Source organism: Tubulanus polymorphus, chromosome 4, assembly GCF_964204645.1.
Source record: "Tubulanus polymorphus chromosome 4, tnTubPoly1.2, whole genome shotgun sequence".
NCBI classification, from domain to species: domain Eukaryota; kingdom Metazoa; phylum Nemertea; class Palaeonemertea; order Tubulaniformes; family Tubulanidae; genus Tubulanus; species Tubulanus polymorphus.
In genome coordinates, this window is record NC_134028.1 from 7,233,810 (window position 1) to 7,254,383 (window position 20,574).

The 20,574-nt window shown below is 40.3% G+C and overlaps 1 protein-coding gene across 1 annotated transcript; it reads right to left on the reverse strand.

Annotated features, from left to right (window-relative positions):
• Positions 1-2: 2 nt before the first annotated feature.
• Positions 3-20,163, reverse strand: LOC141903499 (uncharacterized). The gene is made up of 39 exons (XM_074791620.1): positions 20,016-20,163; positions 19,066-19,229; positions 18,135-18,741; positions 17,810-18,006; positions 17,384-17,489; positions 17,181-17,270; positions 16,039-16,797; positions 13,362-15,659; positions 12,869-13,067; positions 12,519-12,617; positions 12,182-12,399; positions 11,614-11,811; positions 11,218-11,348; positions 10,670-10,847; positions 10,241-10,329; positions 9,844-9,969; positions 9,534-9,651; positions 9,047-9,219; positions 8,459-8,615; positions 8,284-8,390; positions 7,971-8,156; positions 7,384-7,882; positions 6,935-7,136; positions 6,724-6,773; positions 6,503-6,621; positions 6,021-6,242; positions 5,738-5,825; positions 5,488-5,644; positions 5,177-5,309; positions 4,362-4,857; positions 3,474-3,796; positions 3,063-3,277; positions 2,565-2,757; positions 2,231-2,402; positions 1,390-1,668; positions 839-1,005; positions 168-323; positions 40-57; positions 3-8 (listed from the first exon to the last, which is right to left on the reverse strand). The coding sequence occupies exons 1-39, from the start codon at positions 20,161-20,163 to the stop codon at positions 3-5; spliced, it is 9,843 nt and encodes a 3,280-aa protein (XP_074647721.1).
• Positions 20,164-20,574: the final 411 nt, after the last annotated feature.

Below are 20,574 nucleotides of genomic sequence, written 5' to 3' on the forward strand. Positions count from 1 at the left end.
CTTTAAGCCTTGAAGTGTCGATAGAAATACGATCATTGCGAGTAGGTAAACCGACAACTGAAAATATATAATGACGTTTAACATTACAAATAGATGACCATGTACTCAGAATTGGATATCTAGTTTATTCGTTTCTAGTTTCGTTAGTTGTATTCCGTGAAAATTACCTCGTCATACAAAACGACATAGTCGAGATTTATGAATTTGGTTCTGTCCGTCATCATTTCAGCCATTGCGTACGCCCCGAAGAATCGCACTATTTGCATGAATATGGCCACAAATCCCATGAATATCACCGCAAACTCGTAAACATCCCAAAATGACTGCAAAAACAAGAAAACTATCTTGAACGTTTATTGACGCCTCGAAAAATAACACGTATATTGCTTAATATTGTCGACAAACAATAAAATGTGATAAAGTTGTATGGATAGGGATCAATAAACTTATTTTGGATTTGATTATATCGATAATTGAATTGAATTGACCGGCGACCAGTCTAACCCACATTTATCGATGATGTAGTGCACATGTCAAAATTCTTATCATTAAGAAAATAGAATAAGAGTTATGAAATATATCTAATTAAGAAATAAACCCAAAGATTCATAATTGTAATCGTTATTTTGAAAGCCAATATTGTTGACAGTGCACATCAACTCACACCACAACGCATATTAGATATCAATATATATCAACATTATTGTAACGGTTTCACCGGATTAATAGTCAGACACGCAGTCGTTAGAAAAAAGTATAACTCAGTAAAATCCGATATCAAAAAGTAACATAAATACTCATTTTAATTTTCATATGTTGACACGTATGTCATACTTACACTGAAATATTGGCGTCGACCGATTTTCCGCAGTCTCTTCGAAGCTCGCACCGCGAAATAGACCAGGAACCCGAGAAAAATGAATTGGAAAAAGAACATCACTGAGTTTGTAGGTGTCATTCCTTTCTCCAGGCGCATTACTGTCACTTTATACTTTGTAAATGCACCTGAAATGAGAGCACGATTCTGAATTAAACCACTGAATTAATCGTGATTTTGCTTCAACTGGGAGAAGTACAATTGGATTTTTTGATAGTTGTCCATCACATCTCAACACGTTGTGGACGTTTTCGTTACATATCGTCATGTTGGCTGTACTGTGGGCTCATACACTCTGACAAAATTCGATATTTTTGAAACATAAATGATGAAAAATAGTAATATAATTGATATATAAAATATTTGATTAAAAAAATCGGAATTTTCGTTGGCAGGCAACCTAGTTTTACAACTAACTGTAGTCAGGACTATCGTTTATTTAGTTCCTTGATTGGGTGCAGCCATATTGTATTATTATGGGCTCGTCTATATTACTCTATGTATGTTATTACCTCCGCTATTCAGGAATTCCACGAGGAGAAACGCCACACCATACAAGCGAACGTTGTTGTTGTAAAGTAAAAACTCAATGATGATACATCTTGTATTCTTATCCAACCAGTTTCCAGCTTTAATCGCTTTTAGAGTGCGCAGAGCTTGTTTCGGCTGAGTTCCCAAATTCACCACGTAACCGCCGCCGGAGTACGTGGCAAATTTCCCAGACGTAGGCGAACCCTTGAGTGTCCAGGCCGATGAGTAACCGAATCCATAATCCGGTTTATCATTTGGATCTAGAATATTGGATCACAAAAGTTTTTACGAGTGGTTGTACGTGTAATCAAGAAAAATGTTAACAACATATCCAATCTAAAGATGAATAGAGTTGATTAAATCTGAATTATTAATGTGGGGATTTTGAAATAAAGGCAACAGCCATCATTTCTCGATGGAGTGATGGAAGAACCGACCTTGAGGCTGTAACTACGGTTTATGCGTATATCAACATCTTATTTGCACGCTGAATTAGTTACAAATTTTCAAGATAGAGTCTATTTACCTGATTTATTAACGGGAATCCATCCTGCTTTGTAATTTCCTTCCTCTTGACTAAACATACTATAGCTAGGCCGGCATACATCACCAAACAACTGATCTAATTTCGAGTTGCATGTGACTACAAAGAAATTTACTCGTAGGATGTATGTTCAAGTACGGAAAAAGTCTATCGGATAGAACATCAAAGCACCTATTCATTTGGATGATTTTCAGGAATTGGACGCACACGATTAACGATGAAAATGAATAGTGTCTTTTTAGAACCAATGGCGATTTAGTAAAAACAGGACAACTTACCAGGTTTTGTTCGTAACTGACGTAGACGTGGGACGCAGACTCTCAACGCCTGTCGATCAACGATGTAATTTTTATATTTGTACCAATCGTCACCCGGGAACATATCATACCCGAACATTCCAGGCACCAGCGAATTTTCGGCGTAATCCCAAAACTGATCGAAATTCCTCACCTGCAGAGAAAGGCTACAGTGACAAGCTGTCCGCCATTTCAGATCCAGGGAAAATAAGAAATATCCCGAAATTCTGAGTATTTCCATAGCATCTCATTAGTTTTAAGGACTTGTCCGAAGGGATTAAAAAGCGATTGAATTGCTCAAACCATTGAAACTCACGGCGGATAAGGCATATGTTCCCACGCTGTTGTTTCTGGTGTATCTATCGTTGTAAAATATGTTCTCTATGTCTTTATAGAAGTAGTGAGATCTCGTGTCTCGATTTTCATACGACAAAACTATCAGAATTCCAACGAATATCGTGTAGAATATGATCTCCCAGATAATGTTCACCATTTCGATTTCTTTAAGCCTAAACGAGATGAGAATAGACAATGTTAATCCGACAGTATACCAGATACCAGTTTCATGGGTAAGATCACCATGCTTACGACTGAGGAACTGCATCAGTGTTTCTCAAAAGTTGGGAAATAGTTAAATAGTATGAAATCGTTTTTTTAGTTAACCATTTAAAGCAAACAACGATTCCGACTAAAAAGCCTTTGAAGCCCTAGGTGAGATAGTCATGCATCTCTGCCATTGTCATCTTCATTGGAACATGGATTCTTAATTCCATGATGGGAATGGCCTACATGGGCCTATATCGTTCGTATGTACCTCTTATCCCTGGCGGCTTTTAGCTCTTCCTCGTCCGGCGGCAACGGTATGGCTTTATAACGAGCGATTTTTTCTTTAATATCGGGAGAGGTGCCGTACGGATCGTGCAACCACTCCTCGTTGTCCATGAGACTGTTGTCGTACTCGCTCTCGTCCGGTTCTTCCAGGTCGGGTTTCTTGATGATCAGGGCGTAAAGAAGGGCCAAAAACAAAACCTGACAAAAGTGCATGAAAACGAAACAATTATTCACACAGCTGGATGAAAATCCAAAGAAGGGATGATATGCTTTAGAAGAACTATTTGCAAGAAATCGATCGACTTAGCAAAAAGATGCACTTCTTTACAAATACAATTCGAAAAATGCGGCAAGTTCGAATTCACTTAAGATTATCCTAATGTACCACCGCTACCTTAATCGGTTGTTGTAGCATAATCGACTGGACGAGAGAAATACCGAATGATGCAATCCACTCTTTAGAGCCGGCTAACCCGAGGTCTTTAGAGAACATGTTGGCGAAATAGAAGCTCACTGCCACGGCAATGAATGCAATCGTGTGGCCGACAATCACACACCACCACGGTAAAACCAGTTTCTTCTTTTTCTTTTTCTGGTCTTCCTTTTTCGGTGATTCCGGTATTTTCCCGTAGCCCGAGGCGTCGGTGAAACTGATTTTCTGACTGTTTTGAGTGTCGTTCCAACTTCGACGCGATGGTGTAGCGGACTTTCTCTCGCCTGAAAAAAGTAAAAATGAATAGTGAAATAAGTATGTAGAAAAACCCACGCTTATACTACGGAAGATTAAGTCCGAAAAGTTTCCTTAACGCTTATGTTTATTCATTCAAAATTTCGACTATATCCTACTAGTCATCTTCAGAAGATGATTGGTGGAGATGACTATTAGGATATAGTCGAAACGTTGAATAAATGAATTTATAGCTTTGAGGAAACTTTTCAGAATTTCTCTTCCGTAATATTAAGATTCGTAGAGTAGCCATGTTAACCGGATATAGGATAGATAACGAGACGAGTAGTACTATTAGGCACTTCATCAGGTGAATGAGTGAACTCATTCACATGGTGAAGCTAATAACTATTTATTAGTAGCGAAAGCTCGAGCATCAAATAAATCTACAATAGTTAATCTACAGTACTACTTGTCTCGTTTTATTCCGTAATATTAGTGTGGGATTTTCTATATATCGTTACAACACGGAATAGTGTTTCACAAATGGTTAGTATAATAAGTAGCTTCTTTCTAGTCAAAACGGACTTGATTCTTTTGCACGCGATTACGTGCCTGTATCTAGATACTCTTTTTCGTTCTGCAACTCGATTTCCATCGCCTCTGAAGCCTGGTCCGACTTCATTTCGCTGTATTTCGAGTCGCACACGCGTTTATTGCGGCGACATTCGCCACAGGCGTTCGGCGGCCAGGGACCGGACATTCTGAACAGCAGCACGATAAACACATTCACCGGTACGATTATCAACGATGCCAGGATAGAAACGACCAGCTGCTCGAGAGTAAACTTGATCGGCCCGATGACTATTTGCGTGACGTTTTGACGCATCGCCATCGCCTTGTAGAACGTCAAACTGGCCATCATCGACACGTAGACCAGAGTTAAACAGCACGTCAATCTTTGAACGCGCGTGAAGTTGCTTTTCGGAGGTCTTTTGAAAACTGATAACCAAATATGCCCATCGGAGAGGTCTTTGCGAGTTTTCGACCAGAATAGATAGTTGAACGCTTTCATTTCGATGTCTCCTGCTAGGGGAATTATTCTGTCGATCTGAAAAAAAAACATCGAATTATCTCAAGTCAACGTCAGGTTCATTTTCACATTAATGCTATACATAGGCCTAATGATGGAATTTATCAAAAAAGTTTTTACTAATTGCAAGGTTTGGCGCATGCTATTCATGTCCAAACTGCTGGAATGTTAAGATTTCACGTTTCAAGCAATCTAGATTTCGGCCCATTGTTAGTGCTTATCAGTGCGGATTTGATAAAAACTATTCTAGCAAAGAACTTTTCTTGGTTGTACTAGTCTTTACAATGCTCGGGCAAATCGCAAAGTTCCTAGTAGAGTAGAAGAGATCGGAACTCACCAAACCATCTTCTTGTTCTACGGCCAACCATTTGTCACAAATGAACAGAAATCTATCTAGAGTTTGAATATCGGTTACTTGCATCTGATTGAAAAACCAAGACGGATTCTTTCCACCATTATCGTGCCAAATACTGAAACGATACATTGGAAAAATCAAGTTTTTATCATTGAGATTTAGTAGTGAAACTAAATGAGTCTTGTATTTTAGATTGAAGATCTAAACTCTGACATTTAGAAACATTTAATTCTCTTACGTCAGATTTTGATGGAATATCGCTTAGAATTATTGTAACGTATTAGACATATTACCGTAAGTGCTCTAAGTTTCCCAGTGGTTTCGGCACCACCATTATGAAAGAATTAATATCGCCTTTTTGAAGAACCTTCCTTTTCTCGTCCATCAAGACTCTGGGACCCGTATCGCCATCTTCGCCGGTCAATACGAACGATACTTGAGCTGTCGTACCTGAAAATATATACATACGATGACGCACATGAAACAAGTATTTCAGATAATGAATCTGTGAATGGATCTTTCAAAAGGAATACAAGTTGGTACCGGCTTCTTTCGCTTCTCCTGTGGTTACAAGTATTTCATAAATGTATTTATCCCGGGGATCGTTATCCGGCAGCGGTGTGGAACCAGCCTATCGAAATGATATAATGAAATACATGTATGAATTCAAACTTTCTAGGAATCAGTTTAATATTCTTCATTTTCCCGTAAAATTTCAGGGTAACTTGACACTTTGAGGGGGGCGTGCACCCTTGCACCTCCCCTTGAGGAAGATATCTTATTTTTGTACATTTCATCTTATTCTTGTTCACGTTTAAACTCTTACCCTAATCAGATCTTTTCTGTCGGCTTTTACGGCCCAGATCAGTAGAATGAGGTACAAACATAGCAGAGATACCATCGTACCGAACACCACTGGATTGTCGTTAGGATTCAGAAATCCGCCGCTAAAATCTATTTTCGGTAGAGGAATTGTAAAAGACGACCCGAACGTAGTCAAATGAGTGCATTTACACTGCGTGCTATCACCAGTAGTTAGGTCACCAACCTGTGGCAGAATATAGAAACAATTAGCGACAGAAATTTCGAACTATATCTAAAATTTAGAGTTTGATTTGACTGGTGGCCAGCGCCTCGACTCAAGAACGAAGGTAGCCTTCTAGTAGATTTGATACAAAAACGAATTGTAGGGCCAGCATCAACGGCCAGTCAAAGATAGATGTTAATTTTGATTTTGATGATTCCTCGAAAATCGTATTTATCTTCAGACGAAGTATAAGAGCGTTTTCCATTGGAAGGATATTTTACCGTGCAGCCAGCATTCGACCATTCTTCCGCCTCGGGATCCCAGAATAAACAATCAGCGGTGAAAAACGACGCGTTGTACAAAGTTTCCATGTAATCATCGACGGTTGCATTGGCAGGATCTGAAAAAGTATCGTAGAATAGAATCTCGATGATGAAATATGGAAAACTTCGGAATTAATTTTCAAAAATACATGTTTGCGTTGTAGAATCAAGTATCGAACCTATAGTTCCGTTGAAAGCCTTGATCCCAACATAAACTGGCTTATCAGTTCTGCAAGAAGAATGCCATTCAGTATGATTACTGTGTAAAACGGCTGAATATTTTTTTTCGGAAAGTTTCTTGCTTGCGCAAAGTATAATTTGAAAGATTTTGGATCAAAACTGTTAAACTTATACAGGATAATTAAAACGTGGTGTTGAAGCATTATTTACCCATTAAGAATGTTGTGAAACAAGCACGTATTCGGATCTCTTTCCGCCGACTGATTGGCAGTGCTGCCATTCACAGCTGTTTCAGCATGAAGCGGCAGCGTGCAGTTGAAGTCGTGGTTAGAAACTGTTGGGTGCGAACCGACTTTGACGAAAACGACGAATCTCGTTATATTATCCGAGAGAACGATACCGCCAGGAGGATCTTAAAGAAATTGAACAATTCAGGAAAGTGTATACACACTCTTACTACAATGGGCAATGTTGTTTGATTTTTGCATATGACAGGTAGTTGTACCAATAGAAGTAGTTTACGTTCTTCGATATGATCTTTCATCCACGCATTTAAATCAACGCTTGATATAAAAAAGTTTCACAGATCAAAACTGTGGAAACACAAACAGAGGTAACTTTGATTATGTAGATTGTGGCAATAAAAAGAACCCGAATACCTTGCATCGGAGCTGTAGTAACATTGATTGTTGTACTTATCGACGAAGTAGAATTTGTCAGTGAGGTCACTAATGTAGATGTCCCAGTGACAACAGTTTTGGTATTCGCTATACCGGTAGTTGAACCGAGAGTAGTGGTGACATCAGTCGCAGTAAATGAAGAAGTGTCCGATGTCTGGCCTGGAGTCGCAGAAACTGTGTAATTTAGTAAAGTAGTCTGGGGAGGACTAGTGGAAGTTGGATAGCTCGGAGATGTAACAACGGAACTCGGGGATGTAACCGTATTTGAAGTAGTGATATTTGAAATTGAAGATAACGTTGCTGTTGAGGCTTGTTGGGTGTTGTTGGTAGTCGATTCTGTTGTGCCGTTGAAGAGGTCCGTAGCATTTTCACTCAATACAACTTTAACGCCGAACGTTGCGTCGAGTGGTACCGTCACAGTATGGATCAGCATATCTTCACTTGGCTTCGTCGATTCTACAACACTTATATCTGGAATCTAAGTACAATACAAAAGCATGATTTCAGCGCAATGTAGATTATTGCAAATTAGAATAATCATCATTTTCCTTTGCTGCGATATTTACGCTGTTTCGTTTCCTATCGATAACTAGTACGATCGGATCTGGCAGATCGCCAACGATCATCGGGGCACCGGTTTCATTTCTCAGATCTAAAGACAGTAGTCCTGACGTCACTTTCTTGGGTTTCGTTTCCGCGTTGCTTCCGGTGTTATTCGAAAATGTGTAAATGTTTGAACTGATCGAAAGACACTTAAAAACGAAGAACAAGAGAAACGTGAATATGCATTTTTCGATTTCTCGAGGAGATATAGGAGTTACTTGTAAATTTCGAAGAAGTTACTTGTAACATCTGAAGTCCCACAACATAAAAACTAACCTTTGTTTCTACAAAGTATGTCGTTTCATTCCCTTCTCCGACTATCAACGATGGATTAGGCAAATCTATTTTATCCTTTGAGTTTTTCTTGCCAGGCGTGATAGGTTCTAAAGCGCAAACAAAGTATCTCAGTAAGTTGAGTCAGATAGCAATAATTCGAACATTCGATACTTACTCTTCGATAGCTGTCCGGAAAACCTCTTTTCTAGACTCATACTCATTGATGCAGTTGTCATAACGCTCGGGTCCTCGCCAGGAACTTTTCGTTGCATCACAATCATGACCATGCACGATTTAGTTAATGTGTTCAAATCCAGTATATACTGTTTAGCCTGAAATGATCATGACAACATAAACATGTCTATTCGAAAGACGTATCATGCAAAACCAAATGAGTGATATTGATAATCAAATATGTTAAGTCACTTATCTGGAAATCTCATATTGTCTTCAAACCCCTAGTAAAATATTGGCCATACCTAAATGTATATCATACATTTTCTGGTAACCAAATTCGTATAGCATTTTAGCCTTTTAGGGCTAGTATGTGTACATGGATAGCCAAAAAGCATGGCTTATTCTCTTTGCGGAAATTACATGCATTTTTTATGTGTGGGACTTATATGATAAACCGTCGTAAGAAATGAATCAATTAGTGACCGACTTGCAAAGGTAATCGGCGGCGTTTAACAGGGTTAAAGAATACTTACGACTCAACCATTAAAACTAAATGCGCTGTTAAAAGTTATTCAATATTTCATACCGTATCTACAACATCAGTCAGTTTTGTTATTTCTTTCTGTATTTCAGCCGGAGATAAAGTTTTCGTAGGAGGAGTATTTCGTTGTTTATTATTCGGATTCAACATCGATTCATACATGGTAATTTCTTTTTGCGCATTTTTGCTGACCTCTCCAGCACCAATAGCCGCATTTCCTATAGATAATAAAACTAGTTTACTTACCCTAAAAAATGAATCTACGAAATCTTTGGTCAGAGAAAAGAAAAATGGCCATTAAGAGCTTGCATTTGATCGCGGACCAGCGCTCCAAGAGCTACTTCCACATCCCCACGTTAAATTTGAATGAAACATTTTTCGTCGTATTAGAAATAATGATCATTTATTTCGTATAGGGTCTGGTCGCTCAGAGCCAGTTGTAAACGGTTCTGTTAGAATATTACATTTGGAGTTGAATACAATCGGAAAGGAATCATATCTAAATTAGTGTATAGTCTTAGAAATCACCTACCGACAACTGCCAGTAAAAACCTGCTAACGCTCTCAATGTCTTCGGCAGAACTTTCAACTTGACCCGCGCGTTGAATTGACAGATGACAGTAATCCGTCAGTATTGCGTAAAGCAATTCCTAGTTTACATGAAAAACAAAGATTGAAAACCTATGAATTCTAAAACACTGGTTCCATCATGTAAGCGGTTTTCTGTAGACCTTATTAAGTGACGTGACATAATGGGTATTATAGGGGTTTACTTAATTTGGTCTTACTTTCAACCATAATTCGTCAAACTTGATGATACTTTCTATTTAGTTACAACTTACAATCGTTCTTATTGATAACTCGTCATGACGCGCGGTCACTACACCTAACGCCGAAGCTAGCTGATTCAAAACGCCGATGGTCGGGGGTGTTATCGATGTATATTCGCCCACAACTAATTCACGATACTGAAATTAAATCATATACAAAATGTGCATCATCGGGGTAAGACTGATGCCAAATTTCTGGTATTCATGAAGTTGTCGGTCGAAAACATTTTCAAATCCTTTTCTCGAATCTCGATCAACTGGAGTTGTTAGCATCAGTCCCAACCTTGCTGAGTAATGCGGCATTGCTCTCTAGTAATGTCGGGTCGAATGTTAACCCGAGAAACAAGTCTACTTGTAGGACAGGATATGGCTACCGTTGATAAAATCGGTTGTTTTATCAATGAATTACCTTTTCTCTAACTTTTTGTCTGTCAATAAGGGATTGATTCCTCGGTGGTATGTTCGCTGCTTCAAACGTTTGATTCAACGAGTTCAAATCTGTTTTTGAAAACAAAAAGAATGAATTACAAATAACTCTCAAATTCCTTACTATCGAACTGAATTGCATAGTTCCAGACAATCGAATATAAACGATATTAAATGCTGATAAAGATAATAGAAAGAAACCGAATCGTTCAAATCCCCGAGAAAACTACAGAAATCTTCATATCCAACCTTGTCAATGTCGTGTTACAATTTGCGGACACCGTACACCTAAGTACCCATTTATTCAGACAAAGGTATGGATGGGATCCTTTTAAACTTTAAGAGGCTTTATGCTCGGAGTCATCTGTCCGATCACTCCAAACGTTATGTGCTACGTGTAGAGAATGCTTACAATCGTTGAACTGTGCATCATCCCTGGCCGCTTCGTTATTCAGATAGCCGCCGTATAAACCAATAAACTGAGCGAATCCTGCTAGATTAGCTGCCGCTAACTGATCCCGAATCGTCGCTTCAACCACTGACCACTTGGACAGACTATTGGCAATGGTTTGAGGCGTAGGTGGCAGCACCTGTAAAATTATTACCCGCTTTATATTCCTGAACTTACGGAAGAGTGGCTTTTAGATTTTTAAAGGAATGTTAAAGTTGAATGTATCGAAATTGCTACAAAGCTGACCATTCTCATGCAACTATGCACTGTTGTCATATTGTGACGACACAAGCTGCAACCTACCAAACTATGTCGTAAAGCTATTCTAAATGTATATTATATATAGAATACCTTAAAATCTAATATATCCAAAAAATACTTTTAGGGTTGTTTTTTTCTGTGATTTTGAATGTAATGAATCGCCAATGAAAACATGATGACGTCGCGAAGAAGATTTTTATTTTCATCAATACATAGTCACTTTTTATTTCATGAAAAGCCCGACGTACTTTGACTGAGAGGAACATATCAGTTAGAGCACCCAGTCGATCTAAACAACGCAATGTCACATTCAAGAGATAGTTATTCGACGCTAAACCTGTCGGTAACATTGAGGGTTTCTCCATCGTCGCGTTGTTACCTGAAATTGAATTGAAAATCATAGCAAAACTGCAGTATGAAATTGCAATCTGAAAATAGTATGCCAAAGTATGCCATCTACAAAGCAATTCCAGCATAATTGTTGTGGTTGTAAAAATATTAGATTTTCAATTGTTCTTCAAAAGACAAATCTGTTTTTTGAAATCACAGCGACGAGGTAGCCAACATTTGGCGCTTACATTGCTTAAATAGTTACAGCCATCAGCTCACGTAACTTTCTATATCTCAGGTTTTAAATATCTCACCATGGTAAATCCATATGGGGTCATCTGTAGGTTTTACCCTGTAAGCGATCTTGTACTGAAGTGGACCATCCGGATCGCTACAATCCTTACTACAGAATACATTGAACTCTGTAGCGATTGCCGTTCCTTCCACCGGCTCTACACCGCAAATCCCTTCCTTCGGAGTATCGTTAATCTCAAACGGCTGACTGGCTTTTCCTATGAATGCAAAAAATCCTTGGGTCCGTTTTGTAGTTATATCTGGGGTAAACTAAGTTATTAGTTAATACATTCATCCTCAGGTCTAAAGAAGAAAACAACCTATTATTAAACCATTCAAACATGAATCCGCAGACTAGTTTCGCACACGCAGATACGAAAGGGCACTTCTAAGACGATTAAAGAGAAAGATGAACAAAGTTATTCCTCTGGAAACCATTTCGCTGTTTGTTTGCATTTTTCGCCCCCACCCCTCGGCATAGTTATAAGCCAGGGACTGGCCTAAAAACAAAAACCATTTGGAAAACGTCGTCGCTAAAGATTTATCCAGTAAAGCTGAATACGTCAGACAAACACGATCATTTCATACCTTTGATTTTCGGGTTTGCTGTCCTCCACGAATGCACCAGTAGCGAGTATCTCGTATTTGGATTGGGTATCAAATTATTGAAATAACCGTCTACGGACGGGTATATAGAAATGTAATCATGCGTAACACCGGTAGGCACTGATTTCGCCCAGTCCTCTAGCGCAATTGTATTGAAACTGATTGTGTGCCGATCCATTTTAATTTCTCTCAGCGTCCAACTAAAATACGATTTTTTTCATATCAATGTATATCCAGTTTGTCACTTCGAAATATTTCGAGAATATCGAGCAATTTGATCGATCATCATTCACGATCGGAGAGGTGGGCGGCTACTTACTCGAAACCGAAATCGCGAAGCCCGGGGAAATTTGTGATTGTAGTCCCTATCGAAAACCGGCTGCTGGGATTCATTTTGTTTTGACAGTTCGTAACACATCTAAAACAAAAAAATATTTACCAAAAATTCACATGGATGTTATGCAAAATAGTTACCAAAAATGTACCAAAAAGGATACATGCCTCATATATCATTGGCCGTACGTATTTTTGAAATTTTTAGAATTTAGTTGCTTGCGCTTGAGGATACGTCGCAGAAGGCAGATGTACTTTGAAAACTATACTGAAACCTCTAAATGAGAGGCTGTGCCAAATGGGTGGCTGTATTTCTGCTATAAAGATAACACTTACATCATTTTGATGTCAGGTGGGTCGCCGTTAACAACTGATACTAACTGCTCAACTACAGCTTTTCTTACGTCTTTCCAAAACGGGTCATATTTCAGTATTCTGAGTTTTAACACGATGTTGAAAGCTTCATTCCAGTTAGCGGTATCAACCACGAAGCTGGCCGTATCGATGCGTTTACCTTTTGCGTCGTACATTAAACCTGTAAAAAGGGCATTCTAGCTGTTCGAACAAATGAAAATAATCGATTCCGTGGGCGTGCCCAGGATTTTTCAAGGAAAAGGAGGGTGGTCGAAAGGGAAAAATCCACTAGATTTTCAAATTATTAAGATTATCATTGATGCCTTTAAAAGCTCAAAGGCTTTAAGACATTTCTCTTCAAGAGGTACGTTATGCAACACTTTTCGCCAAGGAGTGCCTGTGAACATTGTAATCAGTGAAATTGGTGCTGGCTAAAGAACAATACACATTCATACATGCATATTTCATTCCCTACCTGGATATTGTATTTCATCCGCGTATTTGACACAGCCGACGGTAGTGAGTGCTCTACTGGACTGGCTGGCGCTGGCCGCATCTAATAACGGAGTCAATTCCGATGGATTACACAGCTTCCCTTCACTGATCACGTTCAAATACTGGTCATAATTGGCGAAAGATTCGCAGTACTTTTTGCAATACCATTCGAATTGTAACTTCGACATGTCTCTATCTGGATCGTCGGGATCGTAGGTGAGTTCACCGGCGGCCACTGTCACGTTAGCGAACCATTTCATAGTCGCCTCGTAACCACCTTTTATGCTGACGACTAACGGCGTTCTTATTACGAAAATCTCGCCGGATACAACCGTAAAAATACCCTGCTCTTCGTGCATGGATACGTTCAGTTTCAGCCGATAGTTGCCGTACGAGAAAAACCGAGGCGCGAAGTATATCATCCGTAAACTAGAAGACGACAATACAGTACCGTTCAACTCGTCTTCGGCCATCTCGACGAACTCGCCGTTTTCTTGTTTGAAAATCGTCCAGGTGTAATTGGCGATTTTCGACGAAGTGCAATTCAGAATCGGCACGGAATTCACGACGAGACTTTCCGATCGTAGCACGCCGAAAGAGCCGGGGTATCTTCGGTAGTTCGTACAGTCGGGATATTTCGTGTTCGCATCTGGTTGCGCGCACATGTCCGGAATTTGAAGAGTGACATTCGGGGGATAACACGGCCCGCGAGTAACTATCAACTGGATCGGTAAAGTTCGATGACTTACGACGTTCACCGCGTCCAATACAACCATATAAAATGCGGCCGTCATCATTTTCATTTTCGGCAACTGTATGCCATTGCTATATCGGCTACGTCCATTTGCAGTGAAGAATTTCTTGCATTTAGGCGCTAGAGCGGCTATTTTTGAACCGTGTTCGCCCCTCTGACAGGATACGGCGTCGCCGTACATGTACTCCCGACACGGCGTAGCGTCGATATCTTTGAAATCTATATAATAGCAAGCTTCTTTGGCATTATTTCCTAGTTTCAATTTAACGGTCATAGTCGTATTTCTGATAACGACCGGCTCCATGATAAGATTTATATCGCCCACCGGGTATCTCAGTTCTATGGTTTGCGCCTGTGCTGTAGCAGCGTTCAATACGTTTGAGGCCGATAGCTCGACCGTGATCGTCTGCGGAGTGTTAAATACTTGTTCGCTCGATGTTAGATTGTTGTAGATGACGGCGTTGGTTTTTGCGCCGAATTTCCACGTTAGATTCATGTGCGAGCCCCAGTCGCGCGTTGCAATGCCATAGATTCCATAACTAGTCGGGTAGGCGTTTTGTTTACCGTTTAACATCCAACCACCGCGCATTTTTTCCAATCCAGGATTATAGGGATCGAGATACACGATCTTAAAGCCTAAGTTCACAATTTTTGCATATATGTTGGCCGTGATATTCAAAGATTTCTGTGAGACAGCGTTGGTGAGGTTTGCCCGAACTTGGAACGGATTGCCGTTTTTATAAACGTGCGGTATTTCTATCAAAACGCATCCACCGGCTATTGTACAAACTGACGAGCTTAAGCTCCTTCTTTTCCTTCGACCGAGCGCCCCGTTTTGGCCGATCAAATCAGTTACATTTTCGCCGTCGCCGAAATCAATCGCGCACGTTAAATTAGTCGGGAAGGGTTTATTTTCTGCCAGTTTTACTTGAAATTTCGCATTGTAGGTGGCGCCTTGGGGTATTTCCTGGATCGGGGCGTTAGTCGCTGTAATGAAATGTAACCCCACGTGACGGACTGGTATTTGAATAATCATCGGGATATTGTTCGTCGTTGATAGCATACTGACGCTGTTAAAGGCCGTTACGTTGACGAGAAACAAGCCATCCGTTTGAAAAGCGTGTTGCACCACAATCAGTTTGCCGACTTGGGCGTCGACCGTTTCGTTCAATCCGTCTTGAAATTCGAAAATCAACTTTACCCGCGATCCTCCGATAACCGTAGCTCCGAACGTTAGGTTTTTGCCGATTTGCGAGAGATTAACGTCGAAGTAGGCGGACTTGACGTCGTCTATCTTTATATCCGCTTCGACTCGATGGGTGTAGTTCAGGAAACTAACCAGGTTGGAAATATTCACGTGTACCAGGTAAGTTCCTGGTTCGCTGATGGTGAAGTTGATTCGACGATCCTCGAGGGTGAAAGGTCCGTTGTCCGTTAGATTATAGTCGTCCACCCAAATTGCGTACATAGGATCCGTTGGGAACGGGATCCCGGCAGAAGCAATGAAGTTTGTTCCTACCATTCCTAAAATGATGGATGGGCGGAAACGTCAGATTTGCCAGCGCTGTAAAGTTTCGTAAGATAGGTACAAATTGAAGAATAGGGAAACATTCTATAGTTATTTTGCACGAAAGTATTTTTCACGCCCCCCCCCCAATCAAATATTTTGTCGAATTTATATTGTATTATTTTATTTCGATCGTAATTTCATAAAAATACAAATCGAATCAAATATTAATCTTTTTGCTATTCAACGTTTTGTTTTCTTGAAATAGGGATTGACCCTGTTATTTATTTATTTGATTGATTTTCTTTTTAATTTGATGTCCTTACAAACCCACCACACCTGCCGGGAGCGGAACACAGCGGTTTTGATTTTGAAATCGGAAATCGAAATATTTACCTTTCAGTGGTATCAGTAAGTCGGTTGCTTTATCAATTTGCAAAACGAGCGGCGAATTCGACGAGAAATTGATCGCTCTCACCGGATGTTGGACGAGAATTGTAAATTCCCTGACCACGCTTCCGAGCGGATTTTTCAGCGTGGCTTTGATCGTAAAGTTGCCCGAGTTAGAAAACCGGTGCGACGTAGATACGGTCGTATTATCGCAAGATTCGAACCAATCGTTTACCGACGTCGTCCCGTCTCCGAACTCGTATTGTACAGTTACCCGGGTGGCTGTTACCGGCGTCAGGGTTACATTCACATCTTCGGTCGTCGGAGCGAACGGGCGGTCCGCCGAAAGGACCTCCGTATCGCCCGCAAAAGGCACGTCGACTTCAACAATCGAAACGGCAGTTGAAACGCTTATATCGTTATAGACGGTCAAATTAAGTGTGTAGTTGTGGACGTTTGTCAGGCCTGGAATAACGATTTTTCCTTGGATGGTCGGCGTTGTTTGCAACAACGAGACATCGGCTATTGAAACGCCGTCGATAGTGGCGTTGAATTTTAATTCCGTCCCCGTATTCGTCGTGAAAGTCAGATTCCTCGTCTTATCAACAGCCACGTTTACTGGCGATTCCATAGTCAGTTTTCCGACGGGTGCCTGTACATGTATGGTTAAGTTTGCTACTTGCCAGCTGACCATGTTAGTAGCGTTTACCACTACTGTTCGGCTGCCTGGTGTGATGTACGTATAAACCAGCGTCCCGCTCAGTCCTATGATAAATTGAGACATAGCATATTGTACTCCGGTAGCCCAGAGCACTTTGGGTAGATTTTCGAATGGAATTGATTGAAGGGTGTCCTTGAAAAATTGTTTCAATATGTTTTTACCCCTTGTTTGGCAGACTCCTGGGATAAAATGCAGGGGTCATAAAATGCCAGACTCAGATTTCTAGACATGGATTTTTAAAATCTCATTTGCCAGGGTTTCAGACCTTGGTAACCATATCGTCAACGTTAGTGCTCTTGTCGGGCTCCCGGACTATTGATACAGAAATGATTTGCTAAGTTCGAGATCCGAGATGTAATTCGCAAGCTCGAACAAAATGGAATTGTCATCATTATGGTTTTATATAATTCAGTAAATATCTACTAACCGCTGTGACTCTGTTGCGGTTCTTTAGTTCCAGGTTTGATCCCAACTGTTTTACCAGCTTCCATTGTCATTACGCTTTCAACATCAGTACCTATATTTATGCCGAACACAGATTGACTTATTCCACGATCGTTTTCCCTTAATGATTTCCAGATTTTTTTTCGAAATTATTCACAAAAGAAATACTACGTTGATAGTACGTACCTTGGGAAATGTACCAGGCTACCTCAACGGAGTCGCCCAATTTGATGAATTCCTTACTTGCATTCACCGTTAACTGCATAACCTCGTCTTGAATTATGATTTGTTTCTGAAAATGTATAGATCACGTGACGACGCTAATTGAGGCAGGCATTAGGCAGGTATTAGGCAGTATATTGACGCATATGTGACGAACCACGTACGCGGTCATAATGTCTTGTCAGGATATGTAAGATTACAGAATGACTTTTATGGAAATATAAAAACTAGATTTGTAATGGTAGGCTGTACACAAATGGTATCAATCTTTGTTGTTTCCACTGATTTCTGACAACAGCGACAAGATATTTTTGGTTGAGGGACCTATTTTTACCGTTCGATTTCTGAGAGTAGCGTCAAGATATTTTTGGTGGGAATTGTTACACTTACCGAAACATCATCAGAGCTGACATCGTTCACGGCATTCAAAGACACGTTGTAAGTGCCCGATTTTGAGTAAGAATGAGTTGTTCGATTCTCAGTTGTTTCACCAGTTGCTGAACCGTTTGTGGAGAATTTCCAAACATATTTCACGTCACTGCCGTAATGAGGTGGTATTGAGAATGTCACTGTTTCGTTCGTTTTCGCTGGAATGAAATAAAAGATAATTAAAAACTTGATGATCGATGAAAAATCGACGATAGTTTGTAACTCAGCACGATTATGAGGCTGTAGCATTATCATTTTAATATTTATCGTCCGAATTGAAACCTACCCGCGGCAGGTGAGTCAATCGTCACGTTTCTAATCGGCACGAGAACCTTGACAGTCATCGTTGAATTTTCACCGCCTAACACCGAAGCGGTCACGTTGAACATGCTCGCCGTTGTTTGCGAGTAGGTGTGAGTGAATCGGACTTCGAGAGCGCGAAGAAAATGCGCTCGAACCATCAACTGCGCATTGAGTGGCACGTACGGATTATCCGCCTGACCACTGCGCGAGGCGACGTACAACGAAGTTACTGGTAACCTCCCCAGCTTCAAACTCGGGCTTTGGACGACGATGACATCGCCCGGCTCGACGGTAGTGTTACCACTTCGTATCTTAAACGTCTGTCTACCGGTATTCGTTATCGCCTCCGTACTAGAAACGACTGTCTCAAACGTTTTCATTACTTTATCGAAATTCTTGAAATAACCTTGAATCTTCACTTTCCCGGCACTGTCGATACAAGCTTTCTTTCGGAAACTGTACACCAATGGCGCTTGACATTTCAAAGCCCAGACGGATTCGGTTTTCGAGCATTGCGATAAATCAGGGTCGATGCAACTGTACGATCGAAAACAAAACACCTTCGGTAGTTGACAGGTGGGCCGTAATATCTAAGAGATACCATACATGGGGAGTTAAACATTTGAAATGTCAGCGCCATAAGAAAATAACCTCGTCAGGATTGCGTCACTGAATAACAGTTATTTTTTCAAATCAAGTTAAATTTGTTAACCCTAAGTAGCCAAGTAGTTAAAACGAAACACTCGTCTTTATTAGGGATTTCGGCGACCTCTTTTCTAAATTAATTTCGGAACAAATTTTAAGTTTGATTGGAAATGACATCAAAATAACAGTTGTTCCATGGGATCCTTGATTTCGGTTTTCCACGATGACGGATTGCCCGGCATTGATAGAACAACGATTCGAAATCTAACCTTGAATTGGAAATCCCCGGGTCCTCTAACGTCGATCTCATATTGTCCTATGGTGCCGTGGTATCTAATGATATCGTTGAACAGGTAATGATCATCGGTGATAGCTCCTGCCGTGCAATTGCTTTCCGGACATTCGGTCGTTCCCACTGAGAACACGGTCGACTCTGCAATTTAGAATTAATCAGAAGTGGAAAGAACATAGAAAAATAGCTTAAGTTCAGCGGTGACTTGGGGTTGCTTATGCACTAGCCGCCACGGTACATGCTCAATAAGAACAGGTAAATAAGTTACTTAGACCTTAGATTTTATGCAGTACAATCATCACCTATCATAGTGGCAACAGTCGTCTTAAAATCTACTACTTTCTTCAACTAATCGTACGTACTACGTTCAACACAATTTCGATTTGTTCTGGGATTTGCAATAACGTATAAAGGCGAAATTGAGTGTGTATTGAGCATGTTCAACTTTGATGATATACTTGGCGATGCGTTTTCTCCAATGACTCACTAGTACATGGCTGAACTTTTAATACTATGTTCTATAATATTATGTCCTTAATTGATAATGTCATCACTGGGGAAGCCCTGCAGCGTCCAATATTGATTTCCCAGTGATGTCATTATCAAGAAACAAGGTCAAGCATCCTATGAGTAGAATGGAAACATTCATTGTGAGCACATCCTATCTCACTCCTTCCAAACGGCTTGGAACTTCCCAACCCCTATATTTACCTCCTAAAGAGAAAATATCTGTGTATCCAGTGGTTACAATTTGTTCAACGAAGAGCTAACAGAAAGTTATCTCAGATCCATTCCATAAGGATCGACACAGTTGACCCCAAAATCAGAAGAGAATCTGACGTTTCGAAACTCGCTCATAAAATTGAGTCGAAACGTCAGATTCTCTTCTAGCTTTTTCATCTATTCAACTGTTGTAACATTCAATACCTTGATTGTAGAATTTTAGTACTGTGCCGTCACGTAGATCAACTTCGAGATTTCTAGCTTTGACGCCTTGTCCGAGAAGCACGATACATTCGAATTTCTGCGACTCGTTCACCGAAGTCGGGCATTGCAGATGCGGTTTAAACAACATCTCTTCAACCTGATAACGGAATATAGCTGTTAAATCCAGTTGACAACAATGTACATATTGCAATAAAAAGACTTCTTTGCATCTTTCTGATTCCATGCGTCTAATAATCAAAATAAAGGCCTATTGAATGTATCACTATTCCAAACTTATACCGTTTATCTGGATAGAAAGGAATATATGAACATCTTATAGACTACAAGGGCGAATTCCAGGGGCAGACTTTGACAGGAGCACACAGAACTGAAAAGGGCATTGTAGTGAAAAAGAGCGAGGTAAGTATCCACGCAGCCAAAACAAGGGTCTTATCTGGAAAATTTGGAAATTTGTAGGTACTGATTAATGCAAGAGAATAGAAGCTAAATCTTGCGCTGTAGACTGCGGTCTTATTAGTTGCGGGTGGAAAAATTGTAT

Coding starts and splice junctions, on each gene's coding strand:
- LOC141903499 (XM_074791620.1), bottom strand. CDS start 20,163: ATGTTGTTTAAACCGCATCTGCAATGCCCGACTTCGGTGAACGAGTCG. Junction 12,618..12,868: donor CCACCTGACATCAAAATGAT/GTAAGTGTTATC, acceptor TTTTTGTTTTAG/ATGTGTTACGAACTGTCAAA. Junction 12,400..12,518: donor CTTCGCGATTTCGGTTTCGA/GTAAGTAGCCGC, acceptor ATCGTATTTTAG/TTGGACGCTGAGAGAAATTA.